Source organism: Aptenodytes forsteri, unplaced genomic scaffold (genome assembly GCF_000699145.1).
Source record: "Aptenodytes forsteri isolate BGI_AS27 unplaced genomic scaffold, ASM69914v1 Scaffold66, whole genome shotgun sequence".
Taxonomy (NCBI): domain Eukaryota; kingdom Metazoa; phylum Chordata; class Aves; order Sphenisciformes; family Spheniscidae; genus Aptenodytes; species Aptenodytes forsteri.
Genome location: NW_008795131.1, coordinates 1,062,891 through 1,083,069, shown reverse-complemented (window position 1 = coordinate 1,083,069; position 20,179 = coordinate 1,062,891). Strand labels below are relative to the sequence as shown.

Here is a 20,179-nt window from a genome sequence, read left to right as displayed (position 1 = left end):
GGGGGGGGGGGGGGGGGGGGGGGGGGGGGGGGGGGGCTCCGGCGTTTGGGGAATGAATGATGTAACGCTGACAGCGCTCCGGGGAGCGCTGGCCTCCTCAGAAGTCCTTTTGTCAGGCTCGGAGCAAAACTGAATCCCTGCAGCGTCCTTCCGAGTTAACAACGGCCACTGGGCTTGCAGCGTTTGCCCGTTTTCCCTTCTGCGTAGTACGGGATAAAATCAGTGGCGAGACCTGCATTTGCAGTAAAAGATTTCTGAACTTCTCATGAGCTTTTTGGTATTTTACGATCGGAGCGGTGGCCAGAGGCTGGAGGCGGAACGGTGTCGTGAATCTTGTGTTTTAAAAAAAAAAAATAAAAATCGTACGCAGCTCTTAAACATTCCTGTTTAATTCTTGTTCCTTTGATCTCTCAGGGAGATGTTGGATCTTTTCCTGTCTCAATGCAATGCGTCTTCCTTTCATGAAGAAATACAACATTGAAGAGTTTGAATTCAGCCAGTCGTATCTCTTTTTCTGGGATAAGGTACGGTAGCACGGGGCGCAGGTTGTGCTAGGACGGCTTATGCAATTGGGCATCAGTATGGGGACAGAATTTCTTTTAGGCTGGACCATCTTAACAATCCGGGTGGAAAACGTACGTGAGAAGAAACTTCAAAAGTTCTTTAAATCTGTGTTTTAACTGTGGGTTGAGCAAAGCGGGGCTTTCAGCTTGAGAAGTTAGTTGTCGAGATGCTCACGTTTTGGAATAGTAAAAGTCTTCTTTCAAGTGTTGCGCGTGTTTCAAAAGTTACTTGTAGGAGGCTCAGGGGAAACACGACTGTAACTTTCTGTTGAGCTTTCAGTCGTGCTTGTGACCTACTGATCTGCGAGCTGTGTGCCTGTTTTTCTCCCCTAAGGGAAATCGAGAAAGTCTAGTACTAGTTTGGGCCAGGCTTCATTGCATAACTCCTGTTTCACGTTTCCTGTTCCCCTACCCTCAAGCTCTGTGCTAACTCTCTCCTAAATATTTGGTCTGTGACAGAAGTAAGTTTATCGGATGAGCCCTGGAATGCGAGAGGGAAAATAAGAACTTCAGTAGATGAGCGGAAGGTAGCCTCATCTAGTGAGGACTTCCGAAGAACTGAATGCTCAGGAATGAATTAATGCACAATGTCACACTTAAAATATCTGTTTTTCCTGTCTGTCCATTCCAGGTTGAACGTTGTTACTACTTTTTAAATGCCTTTGTGGAAACAGCTCAGAAAAAGGAGCCTGTGGAAGGAAGGCTGATACAGTTCCTGCTCTCCAACCCCACGAATGATGGTGGACAGTGGGATATGTTGGTTAACATTATTGGTAAGAGAATTGGTCGCTAGGAGCCCTGCCTGAAACTGCATGCTGGTTTGAGAGATGAGGAATGAAACAGAAGAAGAGATGGAGTTTGAGACCTGGGACTTTGCTGAGGAACACGATGCCATTAGCCCCTACCTTTTTTAATCAAAGACCTTTTTCGTGCCAGTTTATAAATGTTAGGCTTAAATCTTTTCTGGGTTCTTCACTCTTGCATATTGCTGACGATGACAGAAGCTCAGAAGATCAACAGAAGTAATTAGATATCCCGGACTTTCCATTTGGTAAAAAGGTTCAATCCCCTTTTACTTCAGTCATCAGCTCGACATCGTTTGTTTATATCCATGTATACAATTCTTAGGGCAAATAGTAAGGAAAACACATTGCGAGACCAGGGTGTGTCTATGAGGCAGAAGCAAAACTGCTCGGAGAGTTGCAGCCTGAAGAAAGATGATATAAAGATCAGTGAGAGGGAAATGATGTGGAATGTGGCAATGCTGGTCTTACAAAGATCCAGTTTAAGTGGGATCCTCCTTGCGCTGATTAAGGAGATACTTCTCCCTGTCTGAATTACGCTAGCACTTGCTTTCATTTGTATTGTAAAACAATGACACCTTTGTAGATCAACAAGCCAATAATGTAGGTTTAGAATCACAAAAGGAATTTGTTTCTTTGAAGCCTGGAGGTTACTCTTTTCCCATCCAATTGTTATAAATATTTAATCAGGGCAGAGAAGATTTTGGATGCTGCTGTTACATCCAGAGCCTTGCACGGTGTGATCTTTGATTGGTACCATAACGTAGGAAGCAGTTGAGCTGTTGCTGGTGTTTTATAAATGTTGAGGAGGAAGGGAGACTGGGAAGTTAGTTACTTAACCTAGATAAAATACATGGAATAATTCATAAGAGGCTCAGTTGTTTAGAAGATATTTCAGGAGCTTAATTTTCAAGTAATCAGGTTTTTTTTTCTGGTGAAAACAGCTTTGTAAAAAGCACTAATTAGCTCAGAACTTTTAAGTGTCGAATTAAATGATACTGAGCCACTGAGGGATTCCACCTTTTGGGATCCCTGTGGAATGCAGATCAGAGGTCAAGATTCAGTCACAAATGAAAGTATAAACTTTGAGTATTTGTAACCTTTAAGTAAGAGACTTTCCCTTATAATCTCTGCACAAAACCCAACTATATTTAGCTTTTATGTGGGTATAAGCGGAAGCACTAGCATCTGCTGTGCGGAAAAGACAATTGTTAACCCATAGTTTTATTACTTTCTTTTAGAAAAGTACGGTGTTGTCCCCAAGAAATACTTCCCGGAGTCTCATACCACAGAGGCTACTAGAAGGATGAATGAGATCTTGAATCATAAGGTAAAATTGATTTAGATGATACAATTAAAGAAGGGGAGGGGATGGGAATGACGCTGCTCCAGGTGTTCCTAGCCACCTTCATTTCTCTTTATTGACCGAAGTTTCAAGTGTGTCTCAGCGACTTAACTTGCTTTTATTCAAAAAGCAGCCTAAAGTCTCAGCAAAGTCTGATGTTAATCTTGAAACATGGAGCAGGAAAGTGTGTTTATGGAAGATGGCCACGGCCAGGCTTCAGTACCTTGAAAGTACCTCACATGGTTTTAGTAGCAATTGTTCCTGATCCTCAAGTTTCCAAAAAGTTAATTCTTGATGTGTGGCTGATTAAGTCTGTTTCTGCAAAACTAGCACTTGGCATCTAGCTGACTTTCTTCTGCACCCTCAGTATTTCATCTACCAGTATGCCAAGGTTTCTAGAGATTACTGCCAAATTTGATGGAGGGGGAAAAAAAAAAGTATTTTCAAAACACTGAATCTTAAAATCAGCTTTCAGTATAGAAGCGTGCAGCTTTGTCTGAAGGAAGGTGTAAGCCTGCTCCCTGAACTACAGAAATGAATTAATCTGGGAAGATACTAGTGTAGGTAGCTAATAAAAAGGCCTACCAGTATGCCAAGGTTTCTAGAGATTACTGCCAAATTTGATGGAGGGGGAAAAAAAAAAGTATTTTCAAAACACTGAATCTTAAAATCAGCTTTCAGTATAGAAGCGTGCAGCTTTGTCTGAAGGAAGGTGTAAGCCTGCTCCCTGAACTACAGAAATGAATTAATCTGGGAAGATACTAGTGTAGGTAGCTAGATAAAAAGGCAATTAAAGCTTTTTTTTTACAGTGGGCTTTGATTTTTTTTTTTTCCTCCAGTTCATATGCTACATGCTCAGGCAAAATTGCCCGCTGAAATCCACATAAAAATGTAAAATAGGTGCTGAAATGAGCTTAGACATGATGAATGGTGTTAATGTTGTTCTAGTCTTGAACATGGCAAACCAGCTGGTCTTGTGGGAGCCCCACTCACTGTTCCTGGCCTTATGGATGGTGACAGTAATGGGAAGCGTGTGCTCTTCTTACTGCAGTTCTGCATGCGGTGGGGAAATGCTCCGTTCTTTTTATCAACCAAGAGATCAATTACGCATTAGAAATGCAAAATAAATTTTACAGTATGAAGACAGTCTGTTCTGTGTGAGTCACAGAGGTGGTAATGCGTATGGATGTTGCGGCATCAGTTACGGAAACAGGAGAAATCAAGCCTTAAGAAAAGCTAATGGCTGTAAGCTTCAAATCAGTGGTTGGAAAATAGTAATTAAGTTGCAACTATTTGTTAATTTCTGATTTTTTTTTTTGTGATCTTTTAAATCATTCAATTTTTTTTTAAAGAATCAATGTCTAACAAAGCCTTCTGAAAGGGATTTTCTTTTCATTTTGAAAACATGTTATGAAGAGTAAAATAGGTGCTTGAAACAACTGGATAGGAAGTCCTAAAACCTGATTAGGTGGCACCTTTCATACTCTCGTAATAAAATGACTTTCTCTTTAAACAGATGAGAGAATACTGTTTGCGGCTAAGAAATATGGTGGAAAGTGGAACAATTAAAGGAGAACTTTGTGCTGCAATGGACACTATGATAGAAGAGGTAAAAATACTTGTGTGACATGAATCTTCTTGGAGCACAAGGCTAGAATGGATGAGATTTCTTGCTCACTCTTGTTCTACAGCTCTCAGGATCAGGCAAAACAAGTGCCTTTTGCCTAACTAGGAATGTTTTGTATGGCAGCACGCTTGGAGGGTATTCAAGTGAATTCTTTGGAGTGGCTTGTTGCTTATCTCATTCTGAGTTTTTCTAATACTTCCAGGCAAATATCTTGGAACTTATAGGTTCCAGAACTATGACATTTTATGCAGACATGTGCCCCTTTCTGTAGGAAACCAGCATTTTGTGTCTTAGGAGAGACCAAAATAGTGGCCTATCAGGCTTTTATAAATAGTAGGGAAGAGGCAAGTTGAAAATTGCATTCTGATGGCTTTGAATGTAAAATCTTACAGTGCAAGTGTTGTTGCAGCAATTCCCCACAAGAGAGCAGACAAGAACAACGAAAGGGAGTTCTCTGCACTATGGAAAAGATGTGAGCTGAACGCAAGGCTGAATCCAGCTGTGGTCTGATACTGGGTGGTGGCAGAGGAAGGAGTCACAGTATCTGTTTCTGGCTGTGTGAATTAACTCAAAATCAAATCAATCGGCAAGTCTGCAGTATGCAGCGTGTGCGTAGTGGCTGGCCCTCCATCTGTTCACACTGAATATGACAGTGACACGTAATTTTTCTTATTCAGTGGCCCTCGTACTTGATTCTTAAATAGCCAAAAGTAATTTTGACAGTTCAGGCTGTTTTAGTTTTGACCAAGTGCATGCATTTAAAAAAAAAGTATGTATTTAATTTGTTTCTCAAACATACAATGCAAAGTGACCCAGTGGTTTTAATGTCTGTCTTTAGATGACTCAAGAAATCAAATGTTTTGGTTATGTGTGTTAGTTTTACTGCAATCCAGTAAACATCAGTATTAAGCAGAACCTACCTTGGGCTATTTCTGTAAAGCTTCAGGCAGTTCCACTAATACGCAAATATTGATTGATGAGTTGGTTTGGTTTTTGGTAATTCATCTTTACGCTTCATGTAAAAACCTGTAGCTTCTTTTCATCTAATTTTAAGGTTAGATTAAAAAACTGATTCGTGTTCCTTGGGTTATATCATGAAACAAAAACTTTTATGAAATGTATGCCTTAAGATCAACAGTAATTCTGTGCTTTGAGCCTACCCCAGTATGTTGCCAATCAGCACTTAGTTCAAAAGAGAATTAATGTAACTTACATCCAGTGTGTGTGTCCAAAAGCCCTTGGAGGATTTTACAGCAGACATCAAAAGCTTCCTAGAGATGTTCATTTTTAGGGCAATGACATACAGTTCACTGCAAAATGTCTCTTCATTTGTTTAGAGCATCTTGCCCTCTGACAAGGGATCCCGGAACTGGCATTAAAGGCTTATTAACTGATGGCAATTTGTCTGTTCTGTAAAAAGGTTATGCTTAATTCTCTGAAGTTAACACAGTATTTTCTCCTGCAGTAGTAATGGTGGTTTGCAACTCAAGTGGATTTATTTGCAATAAACTTTGTGGTTGAAATGTGCGATTGCACGTCTTGCATACCTCAAAAACACTTAGTTTTAAAGGTTTGAGATCAGTCTTTTATTTCATGTGTTTATCTGTATATAAGTTGTCTTGCATCTATTTCTGTATGTGGCAAAGCAGAACTTGGTTTTGTTCTGTGAAGTTTTATTTGCAGAGCAAATCTTGGTTCGCTCATGCTGGGAGGCAGCGCTCTAGCTGAAATGGGACAGTTGTACTGGAACACAAGATTAAATATTCACTCCAGAACTGTATAAACATTCTTATCAAACCAGTGCACAGCAGGTCAGAAGTTGCAGTTGGTGCAGTGCATGTGACTGAATTTTTCTTCCTTTACTGTTCTCCTTTGTAGACTTTTCCTTATCGGGAGTGTCCTTTTCCCCTCCTCGTTCATTTTGGTTTTTAGCACAAACCGCTATATTTTTGCCTTATCTTGGTTCTAGTTGTCGCTAGAGTGATATGTCACCTTTTAGTTTAACTATGTCTGCTTATTTTTATTGATAGAGGAAGCTTGTGAGATGCTAAGAGATGGCCTGTGATGGGTGTGGTGGCAAAACAATTGAGAGGGACCATTCCCAGGCTCCGCTGCCTCTGTTAACTTGAGACTTCCGTCTCCATCATTTTCCTTCCTCTGGCTGGAGCCCGCTTGCTCGTTGCTCTCCTTTTAGCTGTTTTTCTTGCTTCTTTTGTTTTCATAGCCTCATCTCTCACCACTTGGGGTCATCTGAGGTAACGTGGGTGTATCCACAGCAAATGCTACCTCTTGTGCAGTCTGTGTAAAATTAAATATTTACAGTAGCTTAGGGATTTACATTTGCTCCTTAACATATTTATTGAGAAATAAATGTGTGAGTTCCTCTAGTAAAAATACTAAGCCCCCACCCTTGTTTCAACCCGTAATTAATTTCTTGTTTTCTTAAATCGCTTGGAGCGAGAACACCTTTATTTGTATTTTGTGCACAGCCAAATAGTGAGTGTTACTTAGCATGAACATCGCCCTCCTTTTGCCATCAGCACAAAGTGCACGCTAGCACAAAGCTAGTTCTTATGGAGACTTAGGATGCATATAAATCAGCTCAACTAGCTCCAGAAAGAGTAAACCAGCTTTTTCTGTCTCCTCTCCTGTGAAAAGTCAGTGAGCAAAAGTGTGAAGCCTGACAGCCTAGGAAAGCTGGCACAAACCACGGGCATTGGATCCTAGTGCAGAAGTTGAGATTTGACTCCCCCTTCTCTTATTTTAAATAACCTGTTGGTTCCTTGCAAGGAAAATACTTGTCTTGTGCTCAAGACATGGACAGAGCTGAAGTAGACCACTGTCAGCTGAAGTAAAACAGATTCAAACCTGTTTAAATATGATTGAATTCTCTGTCCCCAGAGCACCTGTGGCAGGTCCTGCTTAATATCCCTAAAGACAGTCATCTGGTTATGCTGCCTATGAGTTAGCACATTTTGATAAGCCCTGTGAGAAAGTACAGTGGTGATTCTTAAGTGCTGTTTCATATTCTGATTTATAGGGACGCTGATGACTTAAATCTGGTCAACTTTTCATGCTAAAAATAATAGAAAGCTGCCAGCTGCAAAGGATGTCACAGTCAGCAGGCAGGGATCTGGAATTAAAGTACATAACCTGCCAGCTTAACCCTAAACTGAGACATTGTTAAATGTATTAAAACAGATGAGAAGATTATTCTAGGCTTTTGAAAAGAAGCAAAGGCCCATCTTTGAAATACAGATGAATGTTACAGGAAAAAAGGGATTTTTTTGTACAGGGGAAACACTGGGATAAAATGCTTTTCTGTATGCATGTTAGAAGGTCTGGTTTGTCTCTGCATGGGGCAAACCACCTGGTGGAACAAGTGATGCTGAATGCTTAAGCCTTTCTAGAATCAGTTTAAAGCTTCTCTTGCACTGGGAAAGTAGCTTGTTGGAGGAGCTTCAGAATTACTTACGAAAGGTTGGAACGAGACTGGGCAGCGTTTGGCTTTTGCTTTTGGCTGCTGCATTCCTAGGATAACGTGGAATTGATACGTTCAACCTTAAGCTTCTGTTTTGCCTGATAGTTTGCCTGAGAACGTAGAGCGTAAGAATGGAGAGAGAGAGGCTGTTGATTTTCTGTGGCCTTTCAGATTGATTTTGAACTGTTGAAACACCTATCTTTCCAGAGCTGAATGCAAATAATCCATGTGTATATGTCTATTCATGTTTTTCAAAGGTGGACGTTAAGATCCCATTTCTCCAGTTGGTTCTCAAGTGGGGAAATCCATTCATCAGTGGCATTGCTGTGGTAGGAGAGGCAGACCTGCATGTTTCAGCTAGTTCACAGCTGTTTGCTTCTCTGGGCAGGTATTCAGAATAGTGAGTACTTGCCTGGGCAGCCCTCCGGAGACCTTCTGCTGGGAGTTCCGGGATAAGGAGAAGAACTACCACAAATATGGCCCTGTGACACCGATCCAGTTCTACAATGAGCATGTGAAGCCTTACTTCAACATGGAGGACAAGGTTGGGGATGCTGAAAGGCAGTAGCTTCCCAAGACCTTTTTTTGCTGCTAAGCCACTTATTTTCCACCATTGCAAGTGTACTGTCCACCCCTGTAACTGCACCACGTGGGATGGGTACTGCTCCCGCAAGTCTAAGATGGCCCTATGTTTATTCTCCCCGTTGTCCTGTTTGTGCTCTACCCTTCAATTAGCTGTGATCTTGCATTGCACTTCCATGATGGTTTTGTAATGATAAAATACATGATGACCTAATCAGTCATAAAATGCCATAAGACAGCCATTAGAGAGCAGGAATAACAAGCAAAGCTGCTATGCCACAGTTACGAGGTGAACTTAAGAAACAAAAACCAAACAAACAAAACTTAAAGCTGGTATTTCAGCCAAGTGGCTTGTTTGCTAATGGGACAGTAAGCTAGCTGGGACAAAAGCAGTTCTCTGAAATCCACTTAGATTCACTTCTCAACGATTTTGGTTAAGTTGCACCTTAATTTATGACATGTTGGTTTTTGGCAGATTTGTCTAGTGAATGATCCTCGACCTCAGAACCCGTACAACAGGCTGTATACAGTGGAGTACCTGGGCAACATGGTAGGAGGGAGGAAAACACTCTATAACAACCAGCCTGTTGATGTCTTGAAAAAATTAGCTGCAGCGTCTATTAAGGATGGCGAGGTTTGTTTGGTTTCTCTTCATGGATGGCATGGTGCAACTCTTGTAATGTAAAACTCGCTGGGATATGGCCCAGAGATGACTCTTCCTTCTGTTTGTAGGCTGTGTGGTTTGGCTGCGATGTCGCAAAGCACTTCTATAGCAAGCTGGGCATCAATGACATGAATATGTAAGTAGCAAATAAAAATGGAATACCATTTGGGATACTTGGCTAGGACATAAGCAGTGCTTTGGCTGCTTAAGGAACTAATTTGTCCATGCTTTGGATTATATACCCAAAAAGGTATATTTAAGTAATTCAGCAGCAGCAGAAATGTTTTTTTTTCACTTGTTAGCTAAAATCTTAATCCTTTAAAGATGCACTACAAATGATTGTTAAATATTCTTACTCATTTGGATTGTCTAGTATCTGGTAAGAGAAAGTCCTAAAGGAGTTTTTGCATTTATTCTGACACTAAAAATAGTTGAACTTACATGCCTATACAGTGGCTCCTGGGACAGTGCAGTCTACTGATTTCTCTGGTTCACTAGTGAGAATCTCCCTGCATCCCTTTTGATATTGCTTATGTGGCTTTCTAATAGATTTAATCATGAGCTGGTGTTTGGTGTCTCTGTCAAGAACATGAACAAAGCAGAACGATTAATCTTCGGAGAATCAATGATGACCCATGCCATGGTCCTGACGGCTGTCACGGAGAAGGTAAAGTCTCCCTCCAGAAGTTCTGATGCTTGTACAGATGTATTTGAATATTCTGGCAGCTTGTTTGTGTTCTGGGCTCATTCACAGCATGGAAGCTGTTCTGCTGGAGTTCAGCATGTGTGCCACAACACCCAGGTGCACAAGGCCTAGGTTGTCTGTTCTCCCTGTGTTGTGTCTGAGTGTTCAGAACTATAAATATTTAACAAGGAGGGAAGAATTTTAGACAAGTCAAGGGCTTCTTCCTTCTGCCCACAAACTTTTATTGGAGAAAAGGAAAAGAAAGCTAGCTTCTATTTTTAAGATACCAGAAAACCTATGTTAACTGACTTTTAAATACAGATTCTGATGTATCTTGCTGAGCAAGAAATTTAGTATGACAGCAAGTATTTCCCACCCTATCCCATTCCATGGTTAGTCCAATCTACGTTTTACAGCACGAAGCTCCTTCTGTTAAAATGCTAGTAGGAGGCACTTTGCAACAATCTTAACCTCCTGCAACTCACTGGCATGTGACCTCTGACCTGCTCATAATTAGGGAAGGAAAATGGTGTCCAAAATATTTCTGTGGCAGACAGTAGGCTGAGATGAATCCACAATTCAATCTGCTTCTGGCAGTATAACAAAGCACACATGAAGTAAAAAAAAAAAAGTGAAAATTTACAACTCAGGGTTATCTGCAATGTTTTCCATTTATTTCCAGAAGTTGTCATTACTAAAGTTTCTTTGAAGTGATCTCTTCCTGTCCAACATGACCTTGGCTTGAGAAATAACAGCTTGCGTAAAACTGAAAAAGTTTCCTTGAGCTCTGGAGTTTGAGGACTTGAGATGGGACTGCTGAGTCATAAGAATTTTTGAGTTACTTTTTACAACTCAATATGACTTTCCTGTTGTGTTCTGAGCTCTTAACACTTCTATTTTGTGTATCAGATTGCATGCACACATCTTCTAAAAAAAAAAAAAAAAAAAAAAAAAAATACTGTTTTTCAGTTAAACACCAAAAAATGATACCAAAAAATGATACTTCTCTAGTGTTCAAAACCTGTTTATCTATTCACAACTGAAGTGTGTATATTTGTACTTATTGTACCCAGTTACTGGCTGCACTTCACTGGCAGCTATAGTCTATGGTCTGTATTTTTAAATTCATACTTTTGGATGCCTAAATGTATAGTTGCATAAAATGTGATCAAATGTGACCTGATTTCTTTAAGAAAAGGATGTGTATATGATGGATGGTATTTTTAAAATCAAAAGATAGTTTAAAAGAAATTATCCTAGATCAAGTTCAGCATTTAGAGGCTTTTCCACATTCAAAATGTACTAAGCTGTTTCTACTTTTTGTTTGAACATGTTGTCTTATATTAAACCTTAACTTAATCTAAAGGAGCTTTGATAAACTGAGTTGTAAAATGTAATACTTTGGATTTACCTACTTCATTAAAAAGGCTTTGAAGATTTAAAAAAATCCTATTACGATTTTACAACATAAAAAAATTGATGTGGATTAAATGCACCTTTTGGTTAAAAACTTAATGTACATAAACGTGTTTATCCCAGTTTCTGTCCGATAGCATCAAGAGTTGACTTATCCTCAGTCTGGTAGCTCTCAAGTGTCTCATTTTAAGGACTGTCCTATATTTTTTTAAAGTGAGAATAGAAGCAATATAGCAATATTCCTTTGAATATTAAAAATGGATTTGTGGGGTGTTTTCCAGGTTAGGTTTTTGCATTAAAAAAAATAATAATGTAGTAGCAAAAGAATAACTGTTCTTTGGTTCCTCAAGGGACCTGCTGTTTCCTCATGAGAGGCTGCTTGAAGGAAGCAACTGTTCACTTTGTGGCACAGCAAGCCTACGAAGCAGTCTTCAGTGCCTTTATGTACTTGGTAGATTTGAACCAGACTTCAGATATACACAATGCAGGCTAGAGAATACGGTGTGCTTCTGAACATGAAATCAAATGTACTTCATGCTCGTTAGAAGCCTTGTATATCTTTCAAAGCACCAGACCTGGACTTGTATCCTTCAGCTAGATACTTCAAGTGTTTGCACTTGCTTTTACCAATACTGTTCTAAATTATTACGGTTCCTTCATTACCCTTGTTCCTCTCCTCTGATTCCTCATTCAAGCAAGTTGTGCATTCTGCATTTCAGAAGGCCCCCATGTCCTGACAGGTGATAGAAGAGGCTGCTTAAATTCTGTCAGTCAGTTAAGTCCAAACTTGAATTTAGTTCAATCTAAGTTTTCTGGTTAAAATAAATATTTATTGCAGGCTCTTTTCTTGACCGCATTTCCTCATATTTTATGTAACCGGATAGACAAGTATTTTAGAAAATTACATTTCTCCAACCATTAGCAAGAAACCATTGTCTGAAACTTGCCGATGCCAGTAGACTTTTGGGAGTGGAGCTCTGTGGTTTGCTGGTGCTGGATTTAGACTTGGAAGGGTTGGATGCTATAAACTCACATGGTCCTTCACTACTGAATAGCCATTGACTTGTTTTGTCACAGGATGGGCAAGAAGAGGCATTTGAAAAATGGAGAGTGGAAAACTCCTGGGGTGAAGACCGCGGTAATAAAGGTGAAGTAATTTATAGTCACAGGAACAGAAAGCTGAACTTGGTGTTTGGAAATAAGGAGGTGGAAGGGGGAAAGGGGATGTGCTGTGTGTCCTTCACCAGGACATGCATGAAACAAGCCTGCAAACAGCACGTGGATCACTGAGTTAGGCACTGTATTCCTGGAAGACAAGCATTCTTCACTTAAATGTGATTTACATCTAAGTAAATCGAATGTAAACATTGAATGGAAAAGGAAAATGTCACTGGATAAACTTGACACTCTGATTGCAAGTTCAACTGTAGAGGCAATTGCATTTTTTGGGAGATGGCCATAAGTGATGGATGCTGCCACTTCTCGACAGACAGGGCATCTTTGTCCCAAAGGCAGGAGGGCAGAGTTGACAGAAGCCCCTGTGGAGGCTGGAACTGGAACGCTGACATGGGGGATATCCTGTCCTTGCACTGCAGCTTTTGACAATCCAATAACCAAACTGTTTCATTTGTGTATGGAAGGTAATGGGAAGACACTGGTAGACTTCAGATGAAGTTCATATAATGAAGTATTTAAACTTTGATAAAATAACTTTTTTAAGGTCGATTTAGTTTATCGCTGTAAAGCTGCTTATTTTCCTAAGCAATTGTATACCAGTTTGCTGTTGATCACAAGTAAATTGCCAGCTATTCCTGTCAAAAAAAAAAAAAGCAGTAGCTGTAGGAGCTTGACAAGTGTGTGGGGGGGAGAGCAGAACCTTTGTTATTTTGTTGCTTGTAATCCTTTGCTGCAGAACACAAGTCTGAAAAATCTGGTAGTATTTGTCTGAAAATACGGTAGTACTTCTCCACTGAAATACCAAGAATTCCAGTGGGCATGTAAACCGATCTTTTAATAAAGGGACAATAGATAAGAAATGCTTCACAGTATCAAATGAGATAGGATCACTTCCAAGAACTACACCGTATAGAAATGCTTTCTCCTTCTAGTATGAAAGGAGAAATAAAGACTTCACTGCAATACTTTTAAATGTACTAAAGTTTTTGGTAACAGAGCTAAGCTTAAATCTGTACACTACAGCTGTCTCATCTTTGGGACCTCACGCTGGCTGTGGCTCATATTACTTAAATAATCTTCCTGAGTCATGTGTGAAGCCTAAGTGGTTTATATTTTCTTTTAAAGCACTGTTTATCAATCACTGCAAGCTTTTACTTACCGATTTTGTAGATGGGGAAATGAGGGTAAGACTGGTTCCAGCTTGTGCTGTGAACAGCTGCAACGTGAACTGTTCTAGCTCCAGCACCTGTCTGGGGAAAAAAAAAAATTAAAAGATTGTAATTCTGGTTGCCTTTCTAAAGCTGTGCTGAAAACATGACCTGCTGCATCCTTGCAGCGTTCCTCTCTGGTATGACAAGCACTAGCAACAACAAAATCCAGTTACATGCAGTTCAGCTCATGCCAGGTTTTCTGCATGAACTTGCTTTCCTGCTGATGACTGTCTCAGCCTGTGCTATTGTTCCTTTAAAAAGGATTTGTAAGTGCTGTAGGGCTGTAGTGGGGTGGATGTGCCAGCCCGGCATGGCACATGGACAGGCAGTGTGGACAGAATGGTGAGTCACATCTGAGCAGTGGTTTAGGAAATTGCTTCTAGTTGCTTCCCTGCTCAGCCTGGGAATGACCGGAGAGTGCTTCTCTGCCTGGTCTAGAGGGCCAGCTCTGACCTCCCCCGGCCCTAGGTGAGTGGGGCTGGTGGTGTGAGAGCATTTCTACTTGCTCTGCCAAGGCCTGCAGTCAGCCAGCTTTTCCTAAACGATTGGAGGAGAGTGAGATCTCCATGATTTTTGTCATCCCCTATCTGAGACAGGCCGGATGTGGACTCAGCCGTGGCACGATAAGCTCACTGATGAGCATGCCAAGCCAGACTTCAGCATGTCCCAAGGCATAACACAATAGTCATTGCTGACCACATTTTTCTGTTGCAGATTAATCCCAAATGTTGTGCTCACAAGATTTGGTATGGCTGAAATTTCCCAGGATGTCTGGGGGTTTCTTCAGGGAATAGACTATTTCTGGAAAACTCTGGTTTAGGATGTGGTCTTATTCATAAGCTTTTGATATCTTATACATGAACAGCTAAGTAAACCAGAATATTCTTGGAACAGTGTCTTATGCTCTGGCCCCTTGGTCTTGTACTAGCATCTGTTCTGAGTTAGCTGTATACATTCACAGCAAAGTATTCCAATAGAAATCTTCAGTCTTGACAAAACAATGAAGCCATGTTGATGTTCAGCCTTCAAGGCTCATCAGTGTGACAGTAGTAAAATGTACTTTGGAATGTTGGATTAAGAAGCCAAATCAATACTAAAAAGAAGTAACATCAAAACTTTTCTTGTCTCCAAATACAAATTAATAACTATTTTGTTAAGCACCTTTATGTATAAAAGAGAATATAAAATATAAAAATGCCTGGTTAGTTGTGCTCTTATTGTCAGAACACTTTGTTTTGAGACACTCCAGATATTTGGTTTGTGATGTTAGATGCTACCAGTGTTAGAGGAATGCTTCCAGGATGGCAGTGCCTTACTTAGCTTGCTTTACAACCGCTCAGCGTGGACTTTAGTTAGTACTCCAAACATTCTGAAGTTAATGGGTGTCTGTCAGCAACTTTGATTGTGCTAGCCATGTATGCTCCTTGGCCAGGGTTCAGAGTTGTTCTTTATTAGAACTGCAGAAAGACTGGGCTCCATCTCACGATATTGGCTGTTACTCCCAAACCACAGTGCAGCAGACTGAAGCCTGACACTGCTAGTAAAGTTGTACCTGTTGATCTGTGACTGAACAGCGGCAGCTCTGTGCTAGTGTTATTGGGCTGGAGCATCAGTGAGGCTGTTACTCCCAAACCACAGTGCAGCAGACTGAAGCCTGACACTGCTAGTAAAAGTTGTACCTGTTGAGCTGTGACTGAACAGCGGCAGCTCTGTGCTAGCGTTATTGGGCTGGAGCATCAGTGAATGCTCTGACGGAGCTGCGGAGGCTGTGATCGATGCGTGTGGGGAGCTGCATGCGTTTTTGGCTTTCTTCGCTTTAAGCATGTAATCGGAAATCAAAAAATAAAAACTACAGCAACTAGAAATGAAAGAAGTGTAATGCCTCAGGCTTTAAGTTAGGAATAACACTAAATTAACCCAGTTAGCTAGTCTTCTTTGAGTATTACTTGAACTTGTTTGCCAGCTTTGTAAACTTAACTTCCTACTTGGTTTGCAGTAACAGTTTATTCTCCTTAGACATTCTCTCTTTTCCAAATATGGATTCACTCTTCAAGAACAAGTTCTTCTGGAGCCATTTAAGAGGAGCTAGTTGTTCCTTTGAAATACAATAGGTCCCCAGAGTGACTTGAATAAACCCTGCCTGTACCTTGTGTGCATGTATTGTATGCATGCCATCTATGTGAACTTTTCTGGGTGAGTCACTGTCATTTATCTGTTTTCTACTGGTAGAGACCATGGTCTCTGGAAAGTCTTGCTCACTGTCTATATTTTGTTCTGGTTAGGGAGTTGCCTGGAAAAGTGCCTTGACAGAAAATCCCATCAGAACTAGGAGGCTTGACTCTATTTCAGACTACTTTTTTCAGGGAGGTGAATCCCTGAATGATTTTCTTAGGTATGGCCAAACAACCCACCGTTGAGCTAAAGGCAGTTGGAATATCCTTCAGAGCACATTCTCAAACATTAGACGAGGTAACTTGACAGGGTTTCCTCCCCTTCCTCCTGCCCTGCTTTTTCACTCTTTAACATCCAGTACTAGCTGGTGTAGGAGGATGAGGATTTGTAGGCTGTCCTAGCTCTCTTGCTATGCCACTGAGTCTGTCTGGCAGTGATTTTTTTTTTTTCCTATCTTATCTGCCTTGTTAAGGAATTGGGAAGCTGTGCTTGGATAAGTCCAGTGCAGAGAACCAGAATCCACATCTGTAAAGAGGCAGCCAAGAATGATGTTAAACTTGGCACATCCCAGTTGAGGCCCGGTTGGGTGTGGGGGATACAAGTAAGCCCCAACTCCATTATTTCTTGGACAGGATGATAAAGGGTACAGCCTGCAACAAAACACTAGAGATTAGACTTTGAGTCATTAAAAAACAAACAAATGACTTATCGTTGGTAGGAAATGGAAGTGTTTTTTCATGTGGGGTCCCTCTTGCTTTGCTCTGAGTACAGTCTAAGGTGCCAGGTGACACCTGTTTCCCCAGACTTGCATGGTGTGGGACTGGAAAGACTCTGACTCCTGGTTTGGGTGTCATGGGATGAAGTTATTTATATGCTCACACTCCGCAGAGTGGGCAGAACTGAATTCTTGTGGTAGCGCTTGTCCTGGAGAAAGGGAAGCCCTGGGAACAGCCTAGCATTGCCTCTCCAAAATATTTAATAATTACATTCATATCTGTTGTAAAACTTTGCTTGGAATCCTGTCTGGTTTTCCTCAAGGAATGAACACAGCTGCTGACAAACATTGCTTGTTTTTTGAGGTAAAAAAGTCACTTCCCAGTCAAATATTTCCTTTCTTGTGTTTTACTGGCACTTTGTCAGCCATACAGGCAAGTTTAATTACTCTGCTTACTCTTTTGTTCTGGAGACACAGTATGTTATTACCTAACTTTGAACCCAGCTTATCCCATCGGATATCTTTTTTTAAAAGCAAGCAAGAGGGGAAAACTAAATCACACTATCACATCCATTTGATAGGGGTCCATCTGCTTGTTTTGGCATGGAGAGAACTTTCTTGTGGTACATCTCCAGCTAGAAGTCAGCTCCCTTTTGACTTTTTTAATCTCTCATACTGACTGTTGCATGCTCACTCTTCTGCATTGAAGACATTTTAAGGATTTAACTGTAGATACTTAGTGTCTTTATTCATATGTGTGTGTATATATATCATCCCATAAGTACACTAAGACAGAATGGCTTTGTTAATCTGTTCTCCCTGTGGAGGAGTTAAGGCACAAGCACAAAGTGGCTTGTATGAGGTCCTTTGGGAACTTTGCAAGGGCTTGATTTTCAGGTGCCCAAATCCTAGGTTATGCAATAACTCGCAGACGGTTCATCCTCGACTGACCTCTCCCTGGCCAGCAGCTTGTCAGTTTTAAAACGCTGCATGTTCAGGTTTTCCTTTGGGTAAGTTAGAGAAATGTGGACCAGTCTCATACACAGCAGAGTACACTTTTGTAGTCAGGTGCTATGTTCTGCTACAAGATGATGATGCTGTTCCAAGTTCTTTTCCGTATTCTGGCCTTAACATACAAATGGTTTGAGTAGAAGCAATAGATTAATTGCCTGAGGTAAAACTCCATTGTGTACCCTGCCCAGAAATGCAATAAACTTTTCTGTTTCTTTTGCTTCTGCCTGTTACCTGGATGGAATGCGGAGCTCAGGGTTGCCTTAGGCAGGCTCATAGGTATATGTAGCGCTGCGTATAAAGTATGCGTCTCCTTTTAATGAAGAAATTGATAATGGCTTTCATTGTGACACCGGGCACAGGCCTTCTCAAAGAGCGACCTTACTTATTTGCATGTTCTGAAGTTCTGCTTGACGTTTCCTTCTTGTTCAGACACTGCGATCCTAATCAGCACTGTCAAGCTGTGAGATACAGGATGTCAGAAGCAGAGTTCATTATCCTCTCAGGGTGCAATTACTTGTTGGCTCTTGGGAGTGAGAGGTTTTTGTGTGTCCCAAGAACTCATATCCTGAAGAGAGAATAATCAAGGCAGCTCCCTTTGGCAGTGTTTCCAAAATGGCTTCTAGCTCGGATTACAGTTGATAGGGTTTTTAATTTATGGGAATTATCTGATCTCTTGCTTTAGAAACAAGATGGTGTAGATAGATGCATTTATTGTCCATATTCTTTGGACATTTTCTTGTTTCATTTGATTGTGTGATGATACTGTATAAGGACATGAGGAACTTTATTACATAAAGCCTTCTCATCTGTCTTCTAAATGCTTTCTTTCTCCCAGCCACTCTTATTTTCAGTTCACCTTGAATAGTTTGTTTCCAATGGTAGCTTTCTGCTAAAACCTGTGATGCTCTAAATGTGACTTTTTTTCTCCCAGTTCAAAGGCCGTTCACTGAAATTCTCAGTAAGAATTATATTAAGGGAGAAAATTGAGATTTAGTTCAGCCAAAGTGTGATTTAGATGGCTTTATGTTTTGAGGAAAGCAGATGGCCTCCTCTTCCTGCGAGAACTAAACCAGCAAAGTTTTCTTAAGCCAAAGATGGTTTGGATATTCACCTGGTAAATTTCCCTTTTCTTACCAAAATCCTGAAAACTTCTAAAGCCAGATATGCAGATAAATTTACATTCTGCCTTAAATACTAAGGTTTTTTTTAAGGCATTGTAATTCACTTGAGTATTTTCAATGCCTATTTTAACCAAGGAAGCATAAATGATGAATATTCTGGGTCTTGTTTTTCCTAGCAGGCTTCTTGCTTGGTCTTTCAGTGCACATGAAGTACATTCGGTTAGCTTGTATGTTAATGTCTGTGATTTTTTTTTTTTTCTTGAGAGATACGAAGTATGACTAGGTCCTGTTTGTAACGCATCATTCATAGGTGAAACTTGTATATGTGACTGCTTCAGTGTATTGGCAATGGTTCTCTGTTGTAATGAACTGTTTTCACCCCCAGGTTACCTGATCATGACTGATGACTGGTTTTCTGAGTACGTGTATGAAGTTGTGGTGGATAAGAAGCATGTACCAGAAGACATCTTGGCAGTGATGCAGCAAGAACCAATTGTTTTGCCAGCTTGGGACCCTATGGGGGCTTTAGCCAAGTGAACTACAGAATACTTGCCTCTTAATGGTCAACCAGAAGTAGATGCAATAGAGAATTCCAGTGGTTGGAAGCCATAGCCAAACGATAATGTGACCAAGCACTCAGCATGGTCCATATTCTTGAAATGTAAGTTAAGGATCTTTGAGAAATAGCGCTTTACTGACTTGGCTGAATAAAGCTCTCAGACAGGCTACTCCGCAAAACTAAAAAGCGAAAAGGAAGAAACTCATAATGAAAACACATTACAAGTGCTGTCAATGGCAGTTTGATTTTACCTTAAATTTTTAATAAAAATCAGCATAGTAACTCAGTAGAATTATTTTGACCAGTGTTTTCCCTGGAAAAGATGGCGATAAAAGGCCTTTCTTTAGAATTAACAGCTAGGTGATTGTTAGAACAAATACACTGAGATACTTATAAATTAATCACCCATGATCTGACTTGTACCATAAAAGAATGCCAAAATATTTTATATATTTACATTTTTAGTTTTGCTGAAGTTTTGGAGGGGACATAAGAATTGAAACTGGTAAAGATTACCTTTAGAAAATATTTCCTTCCAGCAGAATTGGGGGGGGGAACTGTTTCCTTGAGGTTTCCAGTTTCATTTGGTTTTATTCTTCCATTATCGAGCTAGGACTGGAGAACCCACATCAAGGCCCAGTGCTATGTCTGTGTGCACAGGAGCGCTATTTTTCAGTTATATTAGCAAGAACAAACATAAATATGTTCACAGGTGGAGTTAGTGTCATGCTCAAAGAAAAAAAAACCCAACGTTTTAATTGCTGCATTTTATTTGGATGTTTTAAAAAACAAGATGGTGCTATGAAGCTTTTGAATAAACACTTTCTAAAGTGACTGGTACAGCTCTGTTTTCTTTTTTTAGAGCCTCATGTAACTAATGAAATGGAAAAATATTAGTGACCTACAAATGAATTAAAATGAGCCAGAATATGAACATACCAGGAAAACATGCTGCTTTATGTTCTCAGTAGTAGTCAAAGGTGCTCCTCTCACTGAACAAGATAAACACAAACAGTATCTCATGTGCTACAGGCACGCAAATATT

The 20,179-nt window shown here is 40.4% G+C and overlaps 1 protein-coding gene across 1 annotated transcript in view; it reads left to right on the top strand.

Moving 5' to 3' along the window:
- Positions 1-19,974, top strand: part of BLMH (bleomycin hydrolase) — a 36,648-nt gene extending 16,674 nt beyond the window's left edge. Inside the window, exons 2-11 of the mRNA XM_019471810.1 lie at positions 415-524; positions 1,195-1,336; positions 2,608-2,696; positions 4,228-4,320; positions 8,208-8,363; positions 8,877-9,035; positions 9,134-9,201; positions 9,615-9,732; positions 12,244-12,313; positions 18,961-19,974. Of these exons, the coding sequence (XP_019327355.1) occupies positions 447-524; positions 1,195-1,336; positions 2,608-2,696; positions 4,228-4,320; positions 8,208-8,363; positions 8,877-9,035; positions 9,134-9,201; positions 9,615-9,732; positions 12,244-12,313; positions 18,961-19,112 (1,125 nt within the window). The 5' untranslated portion in view covers positions 415-446 and the 3' untranslated portion in view covers positions 19,113-19,974. The remainder of the gene's footprint in view (positions 1-414; positions 525-1,194; positions 1,337-2,607; positions 2,697-4,227; positions 4,321-8,207; positions 8,364-8,876; positions 9,036-9,133; positions 9,202-9,614; positions 9,733-12,243; positions 12,314-18,960) is intronic.
- Positions 19,975-20,179: the final 205 nt, after the last annotated feature.